Source organism: Carex rostrata, chromosome 25 (assembly GCF_964058835.1).
Source record: "Carex rostrata chromosome 25, lpCarRost1.2, whole genome shotgun sequence".
NCBI classification, from domain to species: domain Eukaryota; kingdom Viridiplantae; phylum Streptophyta; class Magnoliopsida; order Poales; family Cyperaceae; genus Carex; species Carex rostrata.
This window is the reverse complement of record NC_135942.1, coordinates 7,517,544-7,540,177: the sequence shown is the minus strand read 5'-3', so window position 1 is coordinate 7,540,177 and position 22,634 is coordinate 7,517,544. Positions and strand designations below refer to the sequence as shown.

The 22,634-nt window shown below is 35.9% G+C and overlaps 3 protein-coding genes across 4 annotated transcripts; all 3 read left to right on the top strand.

Annotated features, from left to right (window-relative positions):
* Positions 1–883: 883 nt before the first annotated feature.
* On the top strand, positions 884–17,346 carry LOC144576288 (cell division cycle 20.2, cofactor of APC complex-like). Its single transcript, XM_078326613.1, has 7 exons — positions 884–1,462; positions 1,930–2,196; positions 2,298–2,567; positions 2,651–3,214; positions 3,369–3,519; positions 16,839–16,863; positions 17,076–17,346. The coding sequence occupies exons 1-5, from the start codon at positions 1,328–1,330 to the stop codon at positions 3,513–3,515; spliced, it is 1,383 nt and encodes a 460-aa protein (XP_078182739.1). The 5' UTR covers positions 884–1,327; the 3' UTR covers positions 3,516–3,519; positions 16,839–16,863; positions 17,076–17,346.
* Positions 13,578–16,817, top strand: LOC144576289 (cell division cycle 20.2, cofactor of APC complex-like). Its single transcript, XM_078326615.1, has 5 exons — positions 13,578–13,984; positions 14,522–14,788; positions 15,559–15,828; positions 15,962–16,525; positions 16,647–16,817. The coding sequence occupies exons 1-5, from the start codon at positions 13,850–13,852 to the stop codon at positions 16,791–16,793; spliced, it is 1,383 nt and encodes a 460-aa protein (XP_078182741.1). The 5' UTR covers positions 13,578–13,849; the 3' UTR covers positions 16,794–16,817.
* A 702-nt stretch (positions 17,347–18,048) lies between the features above and the next one.
* LOC144576287 (syntaxin-43-like) lies at positions 18,049–22,377 on the top strand. Of its 2 annotated transcripts, none has more exons than XM_078326611.1 (8): positions 18,049–18,472; positions 19,345–19,624; positions 20,082–20,171; positions 20,275–20,349; positions 20,504–20,581; positions 21,028–21,093; positions 21,192–21,272; positions 21,856–22,377. In XM_078326611.1, the coding sequence occupies exons 1-8, from the start codon at positions 18,282–18,284 to the stop codon at positions 21,961–21,963; spliced, it is 969 nt and encodes a 322-aa protein (XP_078182737.1). In that variant the 5' UTR covers positions 18,049–18,281; the 3' UTR covers positions 21,964–22,377. The 2 variants fall into 2 exon arrangements, with proteins under 2 accessions (XP_078182737.1, XP_078182738.1); XM_078326612.1 differs by having other exon boundaries at positions 18,055–18,472; positions 19,348–19,624.
* The last annotated feature ends 257 nt before the right edge of the window (positions 22,378–22,634 follow it).

Here is a 22,634-nt window from a genome sequence, read left to right as displayed (position 1 = left end):
CGGCACACAAGCTTAGTTTGATTCCAGTGCAATACATTTATTCATTTTTGTTTGATTACAGTATAAGATTTGCTCTATAATGGCAAAGAAATTTATCCTTTGACAATATTGTCAATGTTCAAGAACCTCAATTTTTATAGTATAAGTTTAGTTTGATTCCAGTATAAGCTTTTCAGTATACAAGCTCAATTTTGAACAACCTCATTTTTTGCAATATATTTCATAACCTTTTTTGACGACATGCTATTTTTTGTTAAAGTTACATGTTTTATTTAACTAGATACCTACTCTTATTATTCCTTGTCAGAAAATGCAAATAAATAATCAATTAGGCTTTAAGATAATAAGTTATATGTGTTTTAAAAAACTAGCGATTGAACCGGTTGAACCATTGGTCCGACCAGTAAACCGTTGAACCGAAGCTATGCCGGTTCGATATCCGGTCCGGTTCTGATAACATTGGATATGGAACTTAAGTGGTTTATTTTTACAATTAACTTCTTATTTTGGATTAGCCGAACAAACCGAAATGTAAAATATAGTTCAATTTGTTCGGTTCAATTCGGTTCAATTTTTTAAAACCAAATAAAAATTCAGTTTACCTATTTTATTTCGGTTTCCATCCAACTGAACCAATGAACACCATTGAAGAAATCTTTGCGTTGTTTTGTTCCATGGGCCTTTCGGCTTTATTCCTTTTCGTTATTTAAATTTTACATGATGGCCCAATCGTTTCAGGCTTTTCCTTGTTTTATTTTTGGGCCTTTCGGCCTTTTTCTTCTTTCTTTATTTTCTTCAATTTTTTCGTTTCCTTTGTGTGGGACCAGTCTGTCAGTCGAAGCGAAAAGTATTGCTAACGGTTACTTCCCGAAATTTCAAGTCGATGAAAATAGCCGTTGGGTTGGGGGACATTATTGCTAATTTTAATCGGTTAAAACCCTAACAACGCAGCGCCGCTAGAACTCCTTTATATACCCATCTATCGTTCTTTCCTCATTCACAATTCCTCTCATTCTCTTCTCGCTCATTGATCTCACGATTGACGCTAGCTCTCTTCTTCCGATTCTCAGATTTTCTCCCTTCAAGCACTGCTTTTGAAGGGGGTGGAGATCGCATCTCTTACTGTTTATTTCTATCTCTTTTTGGCTGCAGGATATCTCTTTGTGGAGATCGCATCTCTTACTGTTTTATTTCTTGAATTTTATTTATCTCTAACTCTTTTTGGCTGCAGGATTTCTCCTTTAGTTTTATAATTTTATAGTTCCTCTCTGTAGTGCTTGTATCTTTTTCTCCCTATTATTTCTGGGGGTATTTTGTTGTTTAACCCATGGATTCAGGTTTCTCCATTTCTTCTGGGAAGAGCCAGTTTGAATGCCGCCACCCCCTCAGAGATGTTGTGTCAAGGCCGTACATTCCTCCTTTGCATTCTTCCTTGTATAGGACCTCTTCTCGCACCACCTATGTAAGATTTTTCTATTAATTACTGAAAATAATTTATCTTCTTTTGTATTTTTTTGGCCAATCTGTTCTTTCAAGGGACAATTATCAACTTTATTTGCTTTTTAAAGGATAAATTGAACGGGTACATAAATATTTTATTTGTAGATTTCATGTTACAATCTAAAATCTTGTTTCATTAAATTCTGTTAATTGGTCTAGTATTTTGCAATTTTAACCTTAATTCAACCAGTATGCATGGATATCATTTGTAGATTTCACATTACAATCTAAAATCTTGTTTCTGAAATTCTTTGTCGAGTATTTTGCATTTTTAACCTTAATTGAACCAGTATGCATTGAGGAAGAAATTTGATCCATTGTTCTTTTCTCTTCCCAAATTAATCCAGTCTTTCTTTAATAATTTCTTTTACAATTTCTTTCAGTATGTCTTACAGAATTTTTTTGTTTCTAAAATAAATAAAAAAACAGGGAGACAGGTTCATCCCAAATCGATCTGCAATGGATATGGATGTAGCTCAGTACCTCCTGACAGAGCCGAAGAAAGACAAGGAGAACAAAGGAGTGGCATCTCCCGCGAAAGAGGCATACCGAAAGCTTCTAGCTGACACCATGCTGCAGGGACGGACACGCATCCTCTCTTTCCGCAACAAGCCTCCTGCACCTGTCGATCTGCTGCCAGACATCCCTTCTTCCACTCAAGCCCAACCTGCAAAGCAGCGTAGGCACATCCCTCAGGTATAATCTTGTTCCTTGTTTGTTCCTTGTTTTACCTCAATTGTTTTTTTTATTACTTGTTTTTGGAATTGTGACATGCTTGTTCTTTCTCAATTATGCAGTCAGCTGAGAGAACATTGGATGCACCAGATATAGTGGATGACTACTACCTTAATCTGCTTGACTGGGGAAGTGCTAATGTGCTATCAATTGCGCTTAACAACACTGTTTACCTGTGGGATGCTGCAAATGGGTCTACCTCTGAATTGGTGACAATTGATGATGACCTTGGCCCTGTTACTAGTGTCAGCTGGGCTCCAGATGGACAACACATAGCTATTGGTCTCAACTCATCTGATGTACAGCTGTGGGATTCTACCTCCAATAAGCTGGTTAGTATAATTAATTTGGTTAAATTTAAACTATTCTTTTATGTCAATAATACCAAAACAATTTCTTACATTCTCATCTACAGGTCAGGACTTTAAGAGGGATCCATCAATCTCGGGTCGGGTCCCTTGCATGGAACAACAGCATTCTCACAACTGGTGGCATGGATGGTGCTATTGTGAACAATGACGTCAGAGCTCGGGCTTGTACCGTCAGCTCTTTCCGTGCCCACAACCATGAGGTGTGTGGTCTAAGATGGTCTGGGTCAGGAAAGTACCTTGCAAGTGGTGGAAATGATAATCTTCTCCACATATGGGACCTCACCACATCCAATCCTATCCACCGGTTCAACAATCACACTGCTGCAGTGAAGGCGCTTGCTTGGTGTCCCTTCCAGAGCAACCTACTAGCATCAGGCGGGGGTGGAAATGACCGGTGCATAAAATTCTGGAATGTGAATACCGGGACTTGTTTGAGCTCAGTCGATACAGGGTCTCAGGTATGTTCCTTGTTGTGGAACAAGAATGAAAGAGAGTTGTTGAGCTCGCATGGGTATACTGAGAATCAGCTCACACTGTGGAAGTACCCTTCAATGACTAAGATGGCTGAGCTGACTGGTCATACCTCCCGTGTTCTATACATGGCTCAGGTATGTACACTTTTGCAATTAATTTACTGGTAAATAAATGTTGAATCTGAGTCCTGAGGCATTTACTGGTAAATAAATGAAAATTGCAAATTAGTCATAATTAATGCATAGTTGGCTGTCATTATTCTAAGGAGCTTTTTGTAAATAATTGTAGAGTCCTGATGGGTGTACTGTTGCATCGGCTGCTGGAGATGAGACACTCAGGTTTTGGAATGTTTTTGGAGTTCCTGAAGCAAAGAAACCGGCACCAAAGTCTTCATACGTGGTGGGGCCCTCTAACATATACAGCCACATTCGTTAAAAGAATCAGATTTCATACGTGGTGGGGCCCTCTAACATATACAGCCACATTCGTTAAAAGAATCAGAAGCTAGAAAATGAGCTTTGTAATGTAACATATGACTTTTTTTAGTTAAAAAATATAGGTTTTATATATATTATTTTAATTTTTTAGTTGAAAAGTATAGGTTTTATGTGTGCTTTGTAGGACACTCTCCTGCACTATTTTAGCTGCAATAAAAAGGAAATAATTGTTTCTTTGTTCATTTTCTTTTGACTGCTGTGTGTTGTTGTTTTGAATGCCAACTTTTTACAAACATTTTAAAGTTATCCAATTTTTGGTTTTCGGTTTTATAAATTTCCTGTACACACAATAATAACAAAGTCAAAATGTCAATTTCCGGACTGTTCAATTCAATTCACACGAATTGGTCTGTTAATCGGACGGTCCGGAGCAATTCTCATTTATTTTAGAAATAATATGAAAGATACACCAACAAACAATACACCGTTGAAACTTTGTGGTATTCATCGTCAGAAAAAAAAATCAGGATTATAATCAAGATGATAACAAATCTGCGATAAAAGATTTTTAAATTGAATATGTTTGGTATGATCAGTAGCATTCATTCCAAAATCTGTCAGGATTTTCCTTGCATGATCCAATGCTAAATTATAATCAAGATGATAACAAATCTGCGATAAAAGATTTTGAATGGAGTTTTTTGTGCAATTAAATAAATATAATTAATAAGTTCAGCCGATAAGCTAAATTTGTGCAATTATCTAAGTAATATTCTTGAAGTGTTTGGTGATCAGTAGCATTCAGGATTCAATGTTAAATTTCCTGTGTACCCATGAAAACATCATAAAATTCTATATCTCCATAATAACTAAAAAAAAAAGTTTCTATCTCCTTTATATTCATTTAATTTTTATTTAATTATTTAAAAATTGAATGGACAAAATATACCCTCAATCTCCCTAATTATTTGTGCTATTTTAATAATCTCAAAGTTCTGATTTTACCGAATAAATTATGAGTCAACATTGGGCTCCTAAATAAACCATAATGATTTTTCAATAAGACAAAGAGAAAGGAAATAATATCTAATTTTTTGATAAAAATCAGACAACATGGGTCTGGTGCTGATTTCATATAAAGGTAATCAAATCTCATGAACAGATCTCCAATTCGACACCTGAATTAGATTCAAATGCCCAAAACGATGTGCTCTGCAAAGGAGGTTGATTCAATTCAACAGAAAACCTGCTCAAATCAAGAGAAAATGGTATCACCCAGTCCTAGTCCTAACTGTTGAAACCTGTCCTGATATTTGGGAGAGATGAGGGTATACTTGTCCATTTAATTTTTAAAATAGCTAAAGAAAAGGTTAAATGAATAATAAGGGGATTGCATAATTTTTTTAAAGTTTTAATGGGATGTAAGATATTATGGTGTTTTAATGGGGATATTGGCTATTTTAGAAATCTTTTGTTTCCTCTCAGCTTAGTACAAATATCATGCATGGCAACACATCCATCCCTAATTGAGTCGATACTCTTTAGTTTTGGTGTATATTTATCAATTTCGTTTTTAAAATAATTAAATGAAAGGAGATAAAAGAAAGAATTTTAAGTTTTTGTGGGATATTGAATATTATGGTGTTTTTTATGGAAAATTGACTATTTTGAAAGTTTGTATGGGTACACTTGAAATTTTCTCTTTATAAAAATATGCAGGCGCAAAAATTATAGAGAAATTTGAACCATTCTGGAATAACAACTTTTTTTTTTTTTGAAAAATCAACAGGAATCCAGCCCCTTTTTTCATTAACCTTAATTGGTTACGTTGAACTGAGTTTCTGAGAAGAAACGCAGTTACAAAGAAACAAAATTAAGGTAAAAAGAGAAAAACAAAGGATAGGAAGGAGTCAAGAATATGAAACAAATTTAAAACTAGTGATTAATTCTCGCAGCCATTGTCAGTCTTCTCTGTTTTTGTTTTTCTTTCTAGGGACCTCCAGATTTCAAATATTTCCTGTATTAGATCTTCATGCTCTTTCCGCTGACCCTTAAAGACACAAGAACAACGCTCTCGCCAAATTACGAAGTGAGATATCAGCAACGACTTTCCTTTTTTGCTCAGGTTGTCTTCTGTGGTTGCTCTAATATTGCACACTTGGGTTGCTGGTGCCTGCACGCTATCCAACTACATGACTGCGCCGTAAATTCTCTTGCTGAAGTTGCAATCGTTGAACAAGTGCTTGACCGCCTCATCTCTTGCTCTACACATGTAGCATATACTGGCCATGCTATATCTTCTAATTTTTAGGTTGTTTGTTGTTAAAATTATGTTGCCTTGTAATAGCCATTCGAATACTTTGTAGCGTGGAGGAGCCATAAGCTTCCAAATATGATGCGAGTTATTGTTATTCCTCGGTCAGTCTAAAATTCATAGTAGGTCAATTTTATTGTGAACTTGCCTTCGCTACTCGGCTTCCATTGCACCTCATCCGGAACGGATGTTTGTTGGTTCAATAGCTCATTACTGTAGCTAAAAAATTGGAGATTTGTCTAAGATAATTTAGTGGCCAGTTTTTTAGAAAATCAAGTAATTTAAATACTTAATATCCTAAATTCTCCAAAGGTAGCAAAGGAGGGTATGGATTTTCATGAAACAAAATCAGAACTCCTATAATAGCACGTTGAATTAAAAGAGACTGAATGGTGTATCTGTCCAGAGGCAATCTTAACCTTCCATTCAGTAAATCCAACCGCTGTAAACTATTGTATTGAATATGGGATTTTATACATGATTGTTATGTATCCATATGTGTACAAGCTTAAAATTAGTTATAAAATAAATCGTCACATGCAAAGATATATAGAAATTGTATCTTTTTCGACGCTTTTTTTCTGCTCCGCCTTCTTTTCTTTTCTTCTTTCTTTCCCCTAACCGACTCGCCTTTTCTTCTTTCCTTCCCCTAACCTGCTCCCCGTTTTCTTTATCCTCCGTCTCCGGCTCTCTCCTTTCCTAGATCGAAATTTTGGCAACCTCTAAGCGATCCAGATCGGACCTCCCAGTTCTTTCTCCGCCATCTCTTGTCTCGATCTCCCTCCTCCTCCGCCACCGGCTATTCACAAAGTTCAAAGCGCTTGTATTTGGCGACGCGAAGAGCTAAGAAATGAAGAGGTTGAAATCGCGCAGTGAAGGAGAAAACAGGAAGAGGCTAAAATCCCGGCTACTGAGAAGAGAAAGAAGGGTTTGTACTCTTTTTTTTTAGCTTTTTCTGATTCGAAATGGTTCTATTGTCAAGCCCTAACTTTTAGGGTTGAATGTCATTATTGGTAAATTAACTTTCAAGTTTTTTTTTAATTGTCTAATACTGAGTTGAATTCTCTTCTTCTATTTTTTTTATCAGCAAATTCAATTCACAATCATGTCATTTATTTTCTTTTCTATTGAAATTAACTGAGTTCTCCCTCTCATGTTGTTCCGATTAGAGTGTTAATGGTGATGAAAGAGGATTTAGCGGAGAGTTGCGACAGCTGCTTGTCAATGGAGAGCTACAATTCTCGCAAGCAGGTGCAGCAGAGCGGGTACAAACTGGAGGTGTTCAACGAGATTTTGCGACGCCTGAGGGAGAGCCACGTGGCTGAGACCTTCTATCTGTCCTTCGAGGATGAGTTGTGGGCCACTTCAAGAGAGGGACATCTCGATTTGTGTCCTTCTTCTCGTTTCGGATAGTATTCATTGTGAATTTTACAATTTTAGCTTGATGTTAACTTTGATATTTTGAATTTTTAAAGTAGGTACGCGATTGATGTAAATGTTGAGAGGGCTGAAGACGTGTTGATGCATAAGAAATTGCTCGAACAAGCAAGAGATCCGGATAAAATACCGCCTTTTCTTTGCAGGTTGTTCAGGTGACAACATTCGAATGAGATTCTGGAAGTAGTTATGTACCATACTGGAGATTTTAATCAGGTCAGTCACTTCCAACAATGCTTCCCTTCCTCCTGTCAACCTTATGGTTGTAGTGATATTAATTTTAGAGAAATTTATATATATGTCCATCCTAACTTCATCAATTAGATATTTCCCCATCATAATATTAAAATTAGTTATTTCCTCATTCAAACTTACTTATTTTATAGATATGCCCATTCATTAATTCATTTAATCAATTAAAAATACTGTTTAGTATTAATAAAAAAATGACATATTTGTCCTCATCTTCAAACACATCTCCTCTTATTTATTTGCGTACCCCTCCACCTTTCATTCACATCTTCGCCCACGCCTCCTTTCTATGTTGTTCATAATGCTGCTAATATCTACTATAAGTTCCTACTACAAATCAATTACCAAACAACAATATAAGGCTGAAAGAAGAAAAATTATGAATTTGACCATTAGGTTCTGTCTATGTTACTCTAATACTTCATATATGGTCCCGTATCATATCTGATACGTATCGTATTACTGTATCGATACCCGTATCCATATCGCCCGATACCCATATCGTGTTGAAAATTACCGTATCGCTGCATCCCGTATCGATATCCATGCAACATAAGGGTTCTGTTGATACCTGGTTTGGTTTACTGGCATGTCAGTATGGTACATGCATGTGTCATATCTAATATGGTATAGGTAATGACTGAAAATTTTGATGTATTTGTTAGTTTGTAATAATCTAGAAGTCAATAATACGATAATTTATCATAAAGCTTTGTTCATGAATTGGATGATTAATATCATTTTGTTGCCTTGAGTATTATTGCATTTATGGATCATTTCGAGTTCATGACTGAAATTGTGAAACTCCATAATATAGATGATATATACTCTTAAAAGGTCACTGACCAAGGTAATTAGCAGGAACACTAATTACCGCGATAAGGTTAGTATGTGGATTAAAAGATGGTTAAGTTTTACAAACCACCTGACACGAGATGTCATTTTAATCACATAGATACATGTTCTAGGAACATGGTATTTGACAGACCCCGAATGAAACATTAAATAGAATTGTGTTCGTGTCATTAATGTTTTTCATTCAGTGTCACGTTCTAAAGTATGAGGTATTTATCGTTCCCACTAAGAAATATGTATGTGTGGTTGCTATCTACCGCTGTCCGTAAAAAGCAGTCATAACGGTAGCTTTTCCATATGTATAGCTTAGCTGAGGAAGTGATAGTTTACCAAGAATACTATTTGTCCCTCGTATCTCTATACGAGCTATAGCATCACTGGGCCCCTTGATAGAGTAAGATTATCTGCTAGCGGTATAATTACAAGAGTAATTATATTTGATAATCTGCTCAAGATCAAGAAAAGATTAAGTTAGCAAGGATGACACACATCTACCTTGAAACTAATCTGATAGCTATGAGACAGAAGAACAGACACAAGTAAATTATTTACTGGATCGTGATATTGTACAGTACAGCATCATCTGTGTAATTGGATGGTCATGATGTGTTGCCAGACGCCACCCATGATTATAGAAGTTAAAACAGTTTTAACTCTATTTACCAACATAACACAGATCCTATTGGGTCACACCATATAGGAGTTAATCGGAGAATCTTATTTTGATTGATTATAAATTGGTTATGATCAATGATAAGATGGTTATAATTAATTATACATGTTATAATTAAATTATAAATGTTATGTAAAAATAACAAGCAAAAACATTGGTTAATTTATAAACGTGTATGACACGTTGTATAAAAGTTAACCGGTTAATTTATAAATGTGCAGGACACATTATATAAATTATCGAAACAACAACCGCAAGAAAAATATATATAATTATTCAGAATAATTATACGAATATTATTTGTGTTCGGGCCGAGGGCATTCGGATCTTTTCAGATTCGTCCTTATCCGCATGACATGTCATCGATCCTATCTAGATGACACGTCATCGATACCGAAACAAATAACCGAAAGAAAAATATATATATAATTGTTCAGAATAATTATACGAATATTATTTGTGTTCGGGCCGAGGGCATTCGGGTCTTTTCAGATTCGACCTTATCCGCATGACACGTCATTGATCCTATCCAGATGACATGTCATCAATCCTATCCACAAGGGCAAAATGGTCATTTCACACCTATGCCACCTTGCATGTGTAGAAGCATGGAGAAGAATGTGGAAGGGTGTGGAAGGGGTATTTTGGTCATTTCACATATAAAAGGATGAGGTGTCAATGGCATATCTTGTAAATAGGCCGAACTTGGAGGGCATTTTGGTCTTTTGCAACCGAATCTAAACACTATAAATAGGGGTGGAGGGGTAGAGAGAGAAACATATATTCACATATATATATAGGCACATTCACATGTATCTTTTCGTGCAGAAACGAATCGGTATTTTCTCTCTTTCTCGGTTTCTCTCCCAAATAGTGTTTCGGTTGAGAAAAGAAAGTTATACGTAGTTGACGTATAATCTTGCGGGTTGTTGTGGAGAATATTTACGGGATTGATGAATAGTGTTTTACCGAATTTCGCGGTATGTCAGTTTTGCATATTGATGAAACTGAGCAACCGAAAATTCGTGTTTACGAGTTTTCGTCTTATTCCCGTGAATAGTGTTTTTGCAGAATTCCGCGGTTTATGGTATTTCTGGCAGAAGAAATAAACCGCTCTCCGGTTAGTCCTGGTGGATAACCGATAGAGGTATCACACGTGTGATACTCCGAGTCGACTCCTTCCCTGGTGAGGCTCTACTCGCTCGGTCTGCATTCCAACTGTGATTTGGAAACAAGGTATAAAGATGTTATATTAATCTATTTAATTTGTAAGTAGATTAAAGTTTTAGAAATCAATCATGGAGTAGATCTGTAAAAGGATTAAAAGGGTCCTTGCAATGAAAGACTTCAGAAGGAACTCTGCTTTGGTCTTTCCGGCATATCCCTTTTAATTCACGGCTTGAGTTAGAAGTAAAAATTTTTGTTTTACGTTCTTTCCGCAGCTTAAGCCTAAACGGGTTTTGGTTACCGCGAAACCCCAAAAGTGGTATCTAGAAAACCCTACAGTATTATTTCGGCATTTGATTCAAGAAAAGATTCTCTAATCGAAATAGCTGAATACTTCATTTTAGAAGAACTTTTCTTTAAATTTAATTAATGTAGAATATAAGGACACAGTAGTCATCTTGATTTTGAACTTGTTCTGTTTTTTTAGTGTAGTATATAAGCAATTAATTTCTTAATAATATAAATATATTTATGTACTTTGTGCAAGCAGGAGGGAAATTCACAAGAACTGTAACTCGGATCTCAAATCATAACTGCTTGCACTTATATCTATAGCCTTCTGTTTTGTGTTTTTCTGCAATCAAACTCAGATTACTTGTTGTTATCTTTGCAGCTACTAGCAATCACTTGTTGTTGATTCAGCGCTGATTGCTTTGTTCGAAGATGACAATCTTCTGACAGTAAGTCGACTGTAGAACACATTTTTGTTATTTTTTTTGCTGTTATCTTGAGATTTAATTAATATGGAATTTGTAAGTTTGCGTCCTTCTTCTTCTTCTTCTTCTTCTTCTTCTTCTTCTTCTTCTTCTTCTTCTTCTTCTTCTTCTTCTTCTTCTTTATTTGCTTGACTTGCAAGGATTCTTAGGTTTTTAACCGTAATAAGGGTTCAATCGGTTTTTTGATTGAAAAGGCAGATCCTTTCAACTATTTTGTATTGTATGAAATTGATTTTTGTTGAAAACACCATAGATGCATGAAATCCACTATTCTGAAGTTTAAATTTCGAATTGGGAAGTAGGGTTGAAAGTGGTGAGGATATATGCAAAGTATTTGTTTTCTATTTAAAATCGATTTCTTAAACAATAATGGTAGAATTTCTATATGAAGGTATAATATTGTGTCATAACATGGTTTTAGGGTTTAATGTTTTTGGTTTCTTACATAATTTTAGTATTCATAATTTAGTAGATGCATCAAAGTTTGTTTATTCACTTGTTATTGCTTGCATAATTTGCAGGAAGCTCTTTGGCTGCTTCAAACAGTATACCTCAGATTTTCATATTTTTTTTCCAAGTAAGTCATATTTTAATTTTAAGGTTATCTTCTTTACTGTCATACATAAATAGTGATTGTTCTTGTTTCTTTCAATTATTGCTCTTGATTGGTTCAATGATTGATGTTGTTTTCACAGGAAGCACAATTTAGAATCTGAACTTTGGATCTTAATCTTTCAATGGTTGCTCTTGTTTCTTCTTTACGGTCATACATAAATAATGGGTCTAAAGCACTAAAACCTGATCTTAATCTTTCAATGACCTTTAAACAGTACCCTAAGCTGACGAGAAGCTCCAGGTACAGCATCTCCCTCTGTACCGATCTTTACCAAGCCTAAACTAGCTATGTACCAATTATTGTGTTTGAGCTACATTAAAGCATGTGAGGGCAAAACTAGCCCTATTAGATAAAATACAAATTAAAACCACAAATTATTCTTAGTTATAAAATGGATCCCATGCTATTATGCCATATGAGGGCAAAATAGTCCTATCAGAAAACTTTATAAAATGGATCCTTCATTATTCTTAGTTCTGGTTATTTTCACATTGCATTGTACGTCTGTAGTAAAAAAATGGGCTAACAGTGTTAGAAAGGGTTTGTAATTGTGATACTTCATGGATTTTCAAATGTATCTCTTAGTTATGCAACGAGTATCTTGTGCCAAAAGATATTTCAAGGATATCACTCCGCAAGACATTGTTTGCTCGGGATCACTGAAACGGGAAATTGGGAAGTGCTATGCATACAGCAGCTTAGCTTATTTCTCATAGTTTACTTCAGCTTGGATTAGCATATTTAATTAAATGAGTTGAATAATTTATTAAATAGTTTTTCTTTTTTGTGAAAATAATGGTAGTTTCATTTATAATTTTTTTATGTATGTTTGTTAATACATGGAACAGAGACGCAACTATTATTTTGTGTCAATTTTACAATGCAATATTCATCCTTTATTTGTTTTTTATTTATTTATTGTACTTTCAAATAATTTACTGTTTCAGTTGACTTTTGTAATTTAGACACATTTTGTGTCCTTATAAATGAAAAAGTTTCAGAACTAAGAAAAAAATGAATAAAGAGGAAACAATCGTTTTAAAAAAAGAGGAAGTGAATTAGTGAAGAGCTCACAACTCGTAATATGTTATCTTTATTTTCATTTTGGCATATTTTTAGAATCAAATGCTAAGATTTTTGTTTGCTCTCATTATGAACTAATACATGATTATACAATTAATTCTAAAATTAATCACATTTAAAAAAAATGATCAAAACAGACTTTTAATCCCCACGGCAACGCGTGGGTACTTAACTAGTAGATGATAATGTCCTACATGAAATGCCATTAAATTCTCCAAAGAACCAATTTAATATGAATTTTATAAGTTCTGGGTGCACAAAACTGGGTACACATAGCTAAAAAGGGCTTGAAAACCGCCTAGGCTTGAAATCAAAGATTGATATCACTAAACAAATAATGTTTATGAGATGGAAATCCTAAAAAAAAAATGCAAAAATAACAAAACAGACTGTCGAAATGACCAAATTTGCCCCTTGCATGCGTGCGTTATGTAGACAAGTGAAATAAATGAGTGAGGGGGGCGTCCGACGCCCATCGGACCACTTTTGTGTTCAATGGATTCTTTCACCGTCGAATCTGCTTTACAGTTCGCGTCCACAATTTCGTATCTGCTTTAAAATTCGTATACACGAATCCTAAAGCAGATCTGATGGTGAGAGAACCCATCGAACACAAAATAATCCGATCGCCATCGGACAGCCCCCTCTTCCGAAAATAAATAGCAAATAGTTATTTATAATTCGGTGCAAGCATTAAAAAATTAAATAAATGTCCCTATAATGTGTCGCTATGTGGGCGAAAATAGCCGTTGGGTTACAACCCTAACATTAGCAACGCAGCGCCGCCATAGCACCTTTATTATATATATAATATACTCTACCGTTCGTTCTCTCTTCATTCTCACAAATCACAATTGATCTTACGATTGAATTTGACGCTCCTCCTCTCGCTTCTCTGTTCCTATTCATTCTTCCCGTTTAAGGGAGGACAGGACAGCACTCTTCTTCCGATTTCTCTCACATTTTCTCCCTTCCAGCGCTGCTTTGGAAGGGGGTGGAGATCGCATCTCTTACTGTTTATTTCTTCAATTTTGTTTATCTCTAACTCTTTTTGGCTGCAGGATTTCTCCTTTAATTTTATAATTTTATAGTTCCTTTCTGTAGTGTTTGTATCTTTTTCTCCATATTATTTCTTGGGGGATCTTTTGTTGTTTAACCCATGGATTCAGGTTTCTCCATTTCTTCTGAGAAGAACCGGTTTGAATGCCGCCACCCCCTCAGAGATGTTGCATCTAGGCCTTACATTCCTCCTTTGCATTCTTCCTTGTATCGGACCTCTTCTCGCACCACCTATGTAAGATTTTTCTTTTAATTACTGAAAAACCCTTATCTTCTTTTGTATTTTCTTTTGGCCAATCTGTTCTTTCAAGGGACAATTATCAATTTCCCCTCTTAAGATATATAAGAGGTTAAATTGAACTGGTACATACAGATTTCGTTTGTAGATTTCACATTACAATCTCAAATCTTGTTTCTTGAAATTCTGTCAATTGATCTACTATTTTGCATTTTAAACCTTAATTGAAACAGTATGGAGGAAGATTTCGTTTGTAGATTTCACATTACAATCTAGAATCTTGTTTCTTGAAATTCTTGGTCTACTATTTTGCATTTTTAACCTTAATTGAAACAGTATGGAAGAACAAATTTGATCCATTGTTCTTTTCTTTTCCCAATATTAATCCAGTCATTCTTTAATAATTTCTTTTTAATTGCTTAAATTATCAATGTTTATTAAGTAAACCCCTTAATTTAACAAATTTCTGTTTCTTTTACAATTTCTTTCAGTATGTCTTACAGAATTTTTGTTTCTAAAATAAATAAAAAACAGGGAGACAGGTTCATCCCAAATCGGTCTGCAATGAATATGGATGTAGCTCAGTACCTCCTGACAGAGCCGAAGAAAGACAAGGAGAACAAAGGAGTGGCATCTCCTGCGAAAGAGGCATACCGAAAGCTTCTAGCTGACACCATGCTGCAGGGACGGACACGCATCCTCTCTTTCCGTAACAAGCCTCCTGCACCTGTCAATCTGCTTCCAGACATCCCTTCTTCCACTCAAGCCCAACCTACAAAGCAGCGTAGGCACATCCCTCAGGTACTATCTTGTTCCTTGTTCTTTAGTCGGGTTTAGTTTCTTGAATGTCCATTGTTTAGCTTGGTCAGGAGTTGTTGAGATTTCGTGTTGTACCCCACAATTCAGGACATGCTTATTTTTTGAATCGTGACATACTTATTATAAGATTTGTTGAGATTTATTAGTGTTGTACTTGTACCCCACAATTTATGTCCATGGATGGTGTTATGTGAGTTTTTTTTTATATATATTTATATATCTTGTTCATTCTTGTTCTGGTACAATTTTTATCAATTTGTTTCGTTTATTACTTATTTTTGGAATTGTGACATGCTCATTTAGGAGTTGTTGAGATTTTAATGTTGTACTCCACAATTCAGGTCCGTGTATGGTGTATGTGGATTTATGTTTTTTATATACCTTATTACTTCGTGTTCTGGTATAAAACAGACTGTCACAATTTTTTGTCAATTTGTGTCCATGGATGGTGTTATGTGAGTTTTATATATATATATATCTTGTTCATTCTTGTTCTGGTACAATTTTTGTCAATTTGTTTCTTTTATTACTTATTTTTGGAATTGTGGCATGCTCACTTAGGAGTTGTTGAGATTTTAATGTTGTACCCCACAAGTCAGGTCCGTGTATGGTGTATGTGAATTTATGTTTTTTATATACCTTGTTACTTCCTGTTCTGGTATAAAACAGGCTGTGATAATTTTTTGTCAATTTGTTCTTTTGATTACTTATTTTTGGAATTCTGACGTGCTTATTCTTTCTCAATTATGCAGTCAGCTGAGAGAACATTGGATGCACCAGATATAGTAGATGACTACTACCTTAATCTGCTTGACTGGGGAAGTGCTAACGTGCTATCAATTGCACTTAACAACACTGTTTACCTGTGGGATGCTGCAAATGGGTCTACCTCTGAATTGGTGACAATTGATGATGACCTTGGCCCTGTTACTAGTGTCAGCTGGGCTCCAGATGGGCAACACATAGCTATTGGTCTCAACTCATCTGATGTACAGCTGTGGGATTCTACCTCCAATAAGCTGGTTAGCATGATTAATTTGATTACATTTAAACTATTCTTTTATACCAATAATCCCAAAACAATTTCTAGCATTTTTTCCTCCACTGCAATGTGTTTCATGCTAATTATTTGAACAACAACATTCTCATCTACAGGTTAGGTCTTTAAGAGGGATCCATCAGTCTCGGGTCGGGTCCCTTGCATGGAACAACAGCATTCTCACAACTGGTGGCATGGATGGTGCAATTGTGAACAACGACGTCAGAGCTCGGGCTTCTACCGTCAGCTCTTTCCGTGCCCACAACCATGAGGTGTGTGGTCTAAGATGGTCTGGGTCAGGAAAGTACCTTGCAAGTGGTGGAAATGATAATCTTCTCCACATATGGAACCTCTCCACATCCAACCCTATTCACCGGTTCACCAATCACACTGCTGCAGTAAAGGCGCTTGCTTGGTGTCCCTTCCAGAGCAACTTACTAGCGTCAGGCGGGGGTGGAAATGACCGGTGCATAAAATTCTGGAATGTGGATACCGGGACTTGTTTGAGCTCAGTCGATACAGGGTCTCAGGTATGTTCCTTGATGTGGAACAAGAATGAAAGAGAGTTGTTGAGCTCGCATGGATATACCGAGAATCAGCTCACACTGTGGAAATACCCTTCAATGACTAAGATGGCTGAGCTGACTGGTCATACCTCCCGTGTTCTATACATGGCTCAGGTATGTACACTTTTGCAATTTACTGGTAAATAAATGTATCATCATCGTAACTTTGAATCTGGGTCTGAGGTGCGCATTGTTGGCTGTCATTATTCTGAGTAGTTTTTGTAAATAATTGTAGAGTCCTGATGGGTGTACTGTTGCATCGGCTGCTGGAGATGAGACACTCAGGTTTTGGAATGTTTTTGGAGTTCCTGAAACAAAGAAACCGGCACCAAAGTCATCATATGTTGTGGGGCCCTCTAACATGTACAGTCACATTCGTTAAAAAAGGGGTGGCACATCATACCTTGTGTACATTCGTTAAAAAAGGGGTGGCACATCATACCTTGTGCAAGGTGAATTCAGTTTTTTTCACATAAACTTTTTATTTTTTTTGTTGATTAATGTTGTTTGGCATCTGTGAGAGTTTTCATTCTTTTTGGTCTCCAGTGTTCCTGGATTCAGAGAGTTTGGTTGATCGACCTTTCTCTTAAATGATGTTATCCTATAATAAAGATATGTAGTTATGTTTTGTTGCTAACAGTATGCATTTTCTTTCTGTAAACAGGTATTGTGTATGCTCTAACAACAATTCCAAAGAATCAGAAGCTAACGATACTTGGAAAAAAGAAAATGAACCTTCTTTTTTGTGTTTTTTTTTTTCTCAATTGTAATGTATAGGTTTTTTTCTCAATTTTCTTTCTTTCTAATTAAAAAGTATAGGTTATATGATTTTTTTTCTAGTTATGAAAGTATAGATAGGTTACGTGTGCTTTGTAGGATACTCTCCTGCACTATTTGTAACTGCAGCAAAAATGGAAATAATTGTTTCTGTTGTTCATTTGCTATGTGTGCGCGCTGTTGATTTTCTTTTCTTTTCTTTTCTTTTTTAACAACCACATGGCACAAACTTTGAGTGCTGTGGTGATTTAGGATAAGTCTTGAATGCCAACTCTAGATTAATTAAAACTGAGTGATAAAGAAAAGCTTGGGAGATTTGGAGACATTACATGGTACAAAAACTTTTGACTCGGTGGTGATTTGGAAACATTACAAGTCTCAATATCCATGTTGTACCAAACTTCGATTAACAGAAAGTGATAGGCAATTTTTGGTGAGAAAAGACTCAAAAGATGAAAGAGTAAAAATAAACTGGTGGATAAATTGCATCAAGAATAAGCAACAGCATGGGCCTAAAGTTCAAAAAACAAAGCCCAACTCGGCTTCACGAATGGACTTCTCCGGTTTTTGACTGGAAGAGAGAATTTAGTAGGGGCGTCGTTGTTCGTCACTGAAAAAAAAATAAAGTAACATCTTTTCGAATTTTTATACTCTGCATTAACTCAAAAAAGAATCTTTTGAGTTAATTCATCTATACCGTCAAATACGCTTTATGATCCGTGCGAATTAGATCCACACTAATATTTAAGGGCCCCTGAATTATAGGCTGTGGCCGGATTGGCTCCATTTAAAATCAGACGGTCAAGATGCGTTAACTCAAAAAGATGCTCTTTTGAGTTAATGCAGACGATGCGGACTCCATTTTTTGGTGCGAAAAGACTCAGAAAAGGGAAGTCATTTTGCGCCATTACTCTCGCCGATCGAAAATCCGACAGAATTTCTCTCCCACCGACAATTCCCTTCTCATTCCTAACGCCATTAAAAATTCCCTTTCTAGCCTCAACAATAGCTTTATGATGGACCAGTGGATCTGAATCTGCATTGCCTGAATTCGAATCTAGGAGTTGTCAGATCTGACCGGGACTAACTGGTGATGGCGACGAGAAATCGCACACCTCTTTACCGGAAGTACCGGGACGCGCTGCGGAGTGTTAGGGTTCCGACAGTCTCCTCCACTTATGCCAATGGTGGGACGTCGTCTTCGTCTGTAGAGATGTCGAGTGCGTCGCTTCTAAAAAACCGGTCGTACGCTCCTCTCAGCACCGAAGATCCTTCCAATTCCAGGTTCAACTTCTCAGCTTATCTTTAGAGGAACTGGTTATTTACTGAAAGTGCGGTAATTGTTTGAGTGAACTTAGTTCTGTTCGTAATTCAAGCTCCCGCTGAGCACTAGCTATTGTCAAATTAAAAAGGGAGATTAATTCGGTGGTAAAAGTTGTCCCTGAATTTATTCATGAATTCTACGGTCAATTTGGCATACCAAAATATAAAGGGAGCTGATACAGTGTTCCTCAGCATGCTCCTATGGGCTGTGGACCTACTCAATACTGTTTCTTTCATAACCATATATGGTGTGAGCGCACTTGGAGAGCATCATACATTTTTTTGCAATAGATGTGCTATGTGCATTTTCGGGAAGGAATGTGTTGACAACCTTGACATTAGACATCAAAATTAATCAGCATTCAGAAATAAAATTATGGATGTGTTTTTTGTCATTTTGGTGGACCACGCATGTAACAAATTTGATGCAATTCGGAAGTTGTCTTGTCACTGATAAAACCAGTAAAAAGAATCGTTAAAACTTTTGCTCGATAGAGAACTTATTGGTTTTGAAACTCCACCATATTTGATAAAAGTACCTATCTAACTGATGGAGAACATATCCACAATTTTAAATTTTTTAGTTTGATTACCTTTATGTCAATTGTCACGGTTGTAAAATACATTTTTTGTCAATGTAACCTATCCATGTTCAGGTATTAGGATGACATGATAACAAGGACTAAACCATGCTTCTGCATTAAAAGCAACTGTTTATAGGTATTAGGTTCTATTTGTTTTTTCATACTTCCAATAGTGAATCAGATATTTTTTGAAAAGTAATTGCTTAAATTTGTTCTAATTTAAAATTGAACATGATATGTTTGTTTCAGCAGCCGTGCACATGCTGTTATAGGTCTACCACCAGCTTGGGTTGACCTATCAGAAGAAATAGCTGTGAACATACAAAATGCAAAAAAGAAAATGGTAGAATTATCAAAGGTGCATGAAAGAGCCTTGATGCCTTCATTTGGAGACGGCAAGGAGGAGCATCATGCCATAGACGCATTAACTCAAGATATAACAAATTTGCTTAAGAGATCTGAAAAGAGATTAATGCAGCTTTCATCTAATGTGCCATCCGAAGATTCTAATGTTCGCAAAAATGTTCAGGTTGTGGGATTTTTAATTACCTTCTTCAATTATTAGATTTTTGTATGGTTGGTCTACAAAGTACTGTAATTTTTTTAAGTAGTCTCAGTTGATCCCTGATACCCTGCATAAAATCTCAATCATGCATGCAAATAGAAAAGAAAAAAAAGCACAAATGATTAAATAATAAATGCAACATGTATGAAATTTTTGTCGGAAGAAAAGGATGTAGGAGTATGTCAGTTTGAAAAATAGATTAGTTACAGAAATGCATAGGTCACTCCAAAATGAAAAAAAAGGATCTTCTTTAGAAACAATGTGTTACTTTAGTCATTGGTACAGTATTAGATTTTAATCGCAACAATCACTTTGTTGGCAATTGATGCATTTAGCCTCCTGATTTTCAGTCCTGTATAAATTGAAAAATGTTTTTTGTTAACATTATATTTATATTTTACATTTTTTTGTACCTTTTCAGCGATCACTGGCTAGTGACCTTCAAAATATTTCAATGGATTTCCGTAAAAGGCAAAACAACTACCTAAAGCGTCTGAGACAACAAAAGGAGGTTATCTTTTTTTCCACTATAAAGAAGGTTTCTTTCTCCCCAATTCTTTTTGAGTTTTATATTTTAGTGACTGATTGTATATCTGGCTTAAATTTTGTGACAGGATGGTGCACCAGATTTTGGTATACCTACTCAAACAGCATCTCATGAAGATGATGAAGACGAGTTTGATGATGTGGTACTGGCTTTTAGCTGTTTTATGTAAAATTTCTATTGCTTATTGATGCTCAAGGCCAATGTACTATATAACAAAATAGCATAATTATTGTATCATTCACCCGCAAGTGAATCTAAAATCAATTTGGATCACCTTCCTTTTTTTGATTTTGTAGGGTTTTAATGAGCACCAGATGTCTCAATTAAAAAAATCAGAAGAATTTACAAGAGAAAGGGAGAAGGAGATCTCACAGGTACAATTAAAATTAATTTCTGTATAATTTTTATAAATGCAGGCATGAAAAGCCAGATTTTCACTTGTCAGACAATTTAGGCAATGATTTTTTTGCCGTAAGCAAGGAATTCTATTGAACCAGATTTTTGTATCAGATTTCAGTACCATCTTATCTTGCCTGATACCAACATGAATGGAATGGGTGGTGATTAAATTTTCTAATCAGATTTCAGTGCCACCGGGTTTTTTGCCTGATACCAAAATTAACTAGGATCAGTATTATGCTGTGGTACTTTTTTTTTTCCCTTCCAACTCTGTGTTTAAATGCATAATTAAATATTTAAATTGCTCACACAATATGGAAAGTAATTAGTGGAAAATAGGTTAAATTGGAGCACAATTGCACTATCAACTTATCAAGACCTGTTAAATTAAACAACATTTCTTTGTCGATCCTATGAATAGGTGGTGGAGTCAGTAAATGAGCTTGCACAGATCATGAAAGATCTTTCGGTTCTTGTGATAGATCAGGTACTGATTTATTTTCAGCAGCATTCTTAGTTCAAAATTCTACAGCATACAAATTGCAGATGAAATAACACTATCAGTATCTATTTCTTTTTTGTCAGGGTACTATTATAGATCGGATTGATTATAACATACAGAATGTTGCCTCCACCGTAGAGGAGGGATATAAGCAGTTACAAAAGGTGCTCTCTCCCTCTCTCTCTCACACATGTGCACACCCACACACACACATTCCGCACCCACTTCCCTCACTGTAACAGTTCATTGTCCTACCAAACCGGCCCACAGCCACAAGAACGGATACAGGCAGAGGGATGGGTGCAACAAATTCGTATCCTCTGCATTAACTCAAAAATGAATCTTTTGAGTTAATACATCTGAACTGTCCGATCAGCTTTAAGATTCGTGCGAATTAGATCCGCACAAATATTAAAGACCCCCTATGTTATAGGCATAGGCCGGATGGGCTCCGTTTTCAATCAGACGGTCCATATGCATTAACTGAAAAGATTCTCTTTTGAGTTAATGCAGACGATGCGGACTCTGGGTGCAACCCCCCCCCCCCCCCCAACCACCACCCCCAGAAAAAATATATATATATATATATATTCTAGCTCCGCCCTCGACTCGAATATGTTTCAAGCCCATATATTCCTTATACCGTTATACATATGTGCATTCTTGATTAAAACACCAAAGTTGCAACATAACTTAGAAGATCGGTTGATTTAAGCATAATAATACTGTTATATGTTAATTCTCTAGGCGGAGAGAACACAGAAGAAAGGTGGGATGGTGATGTGTGCCACGGTCCTTGTAATAATGTGCCTCGTCATGCTTGTGCTTCTAGTACTAAAAGAAATCATTTTCTGACTCCTGTGTGCACAGTTCTATTCTCCATTTGAAATAAGCATTTTCTCGGCCTGCCTGTGTGCACAGTGCATACCCAGATCATTTATTTGTCAATCTCATTGATTTTGTGAGAAAAAGGGCCAAATTATAGTTCTGTATATTCTCTTGGCCTGCCTGTGTGCACCACCAAAATCAGTTATTTTTTCGGGGTTTCGATAGGAAGGGTTTGATTTTTTTTTTCATTCTTTAATGGTGGAAGCTGTTAATCATCTTCGTTTTTTCATTGTTTTATAGGTCCAGTTTACACTTTTTGTTGAGTTTGACTGAAGCGTTTGTCCTTTAATTTTGAATTTTCTATATATACTTGCAGAAACTAGGTTGTATATTAGAATTTGGATATTGGGTAAATATAAAATGGTGTAGAGTTGGTGTTAACTGTTAAACGTATTCTGCATCTGAATCTAAATACTCAGTCTACGATCGTCTGAAACAGTTGTTGTGAGCAGTACAAGCTCGTGAGTTATTTAGGCATCAGGTTTTCTTCTCTCTTTATTATTATCAATTGAAATTGAGCCGTAATCGAATCTCAGCTATTGTCACAACTTCACGATATCAGTAAAGAAGACATTTACCAAGCTAAATCTTGCCGGTAAAATATTACTCGTGCCCAAGTGTCTCGCATTTTTTAGGAA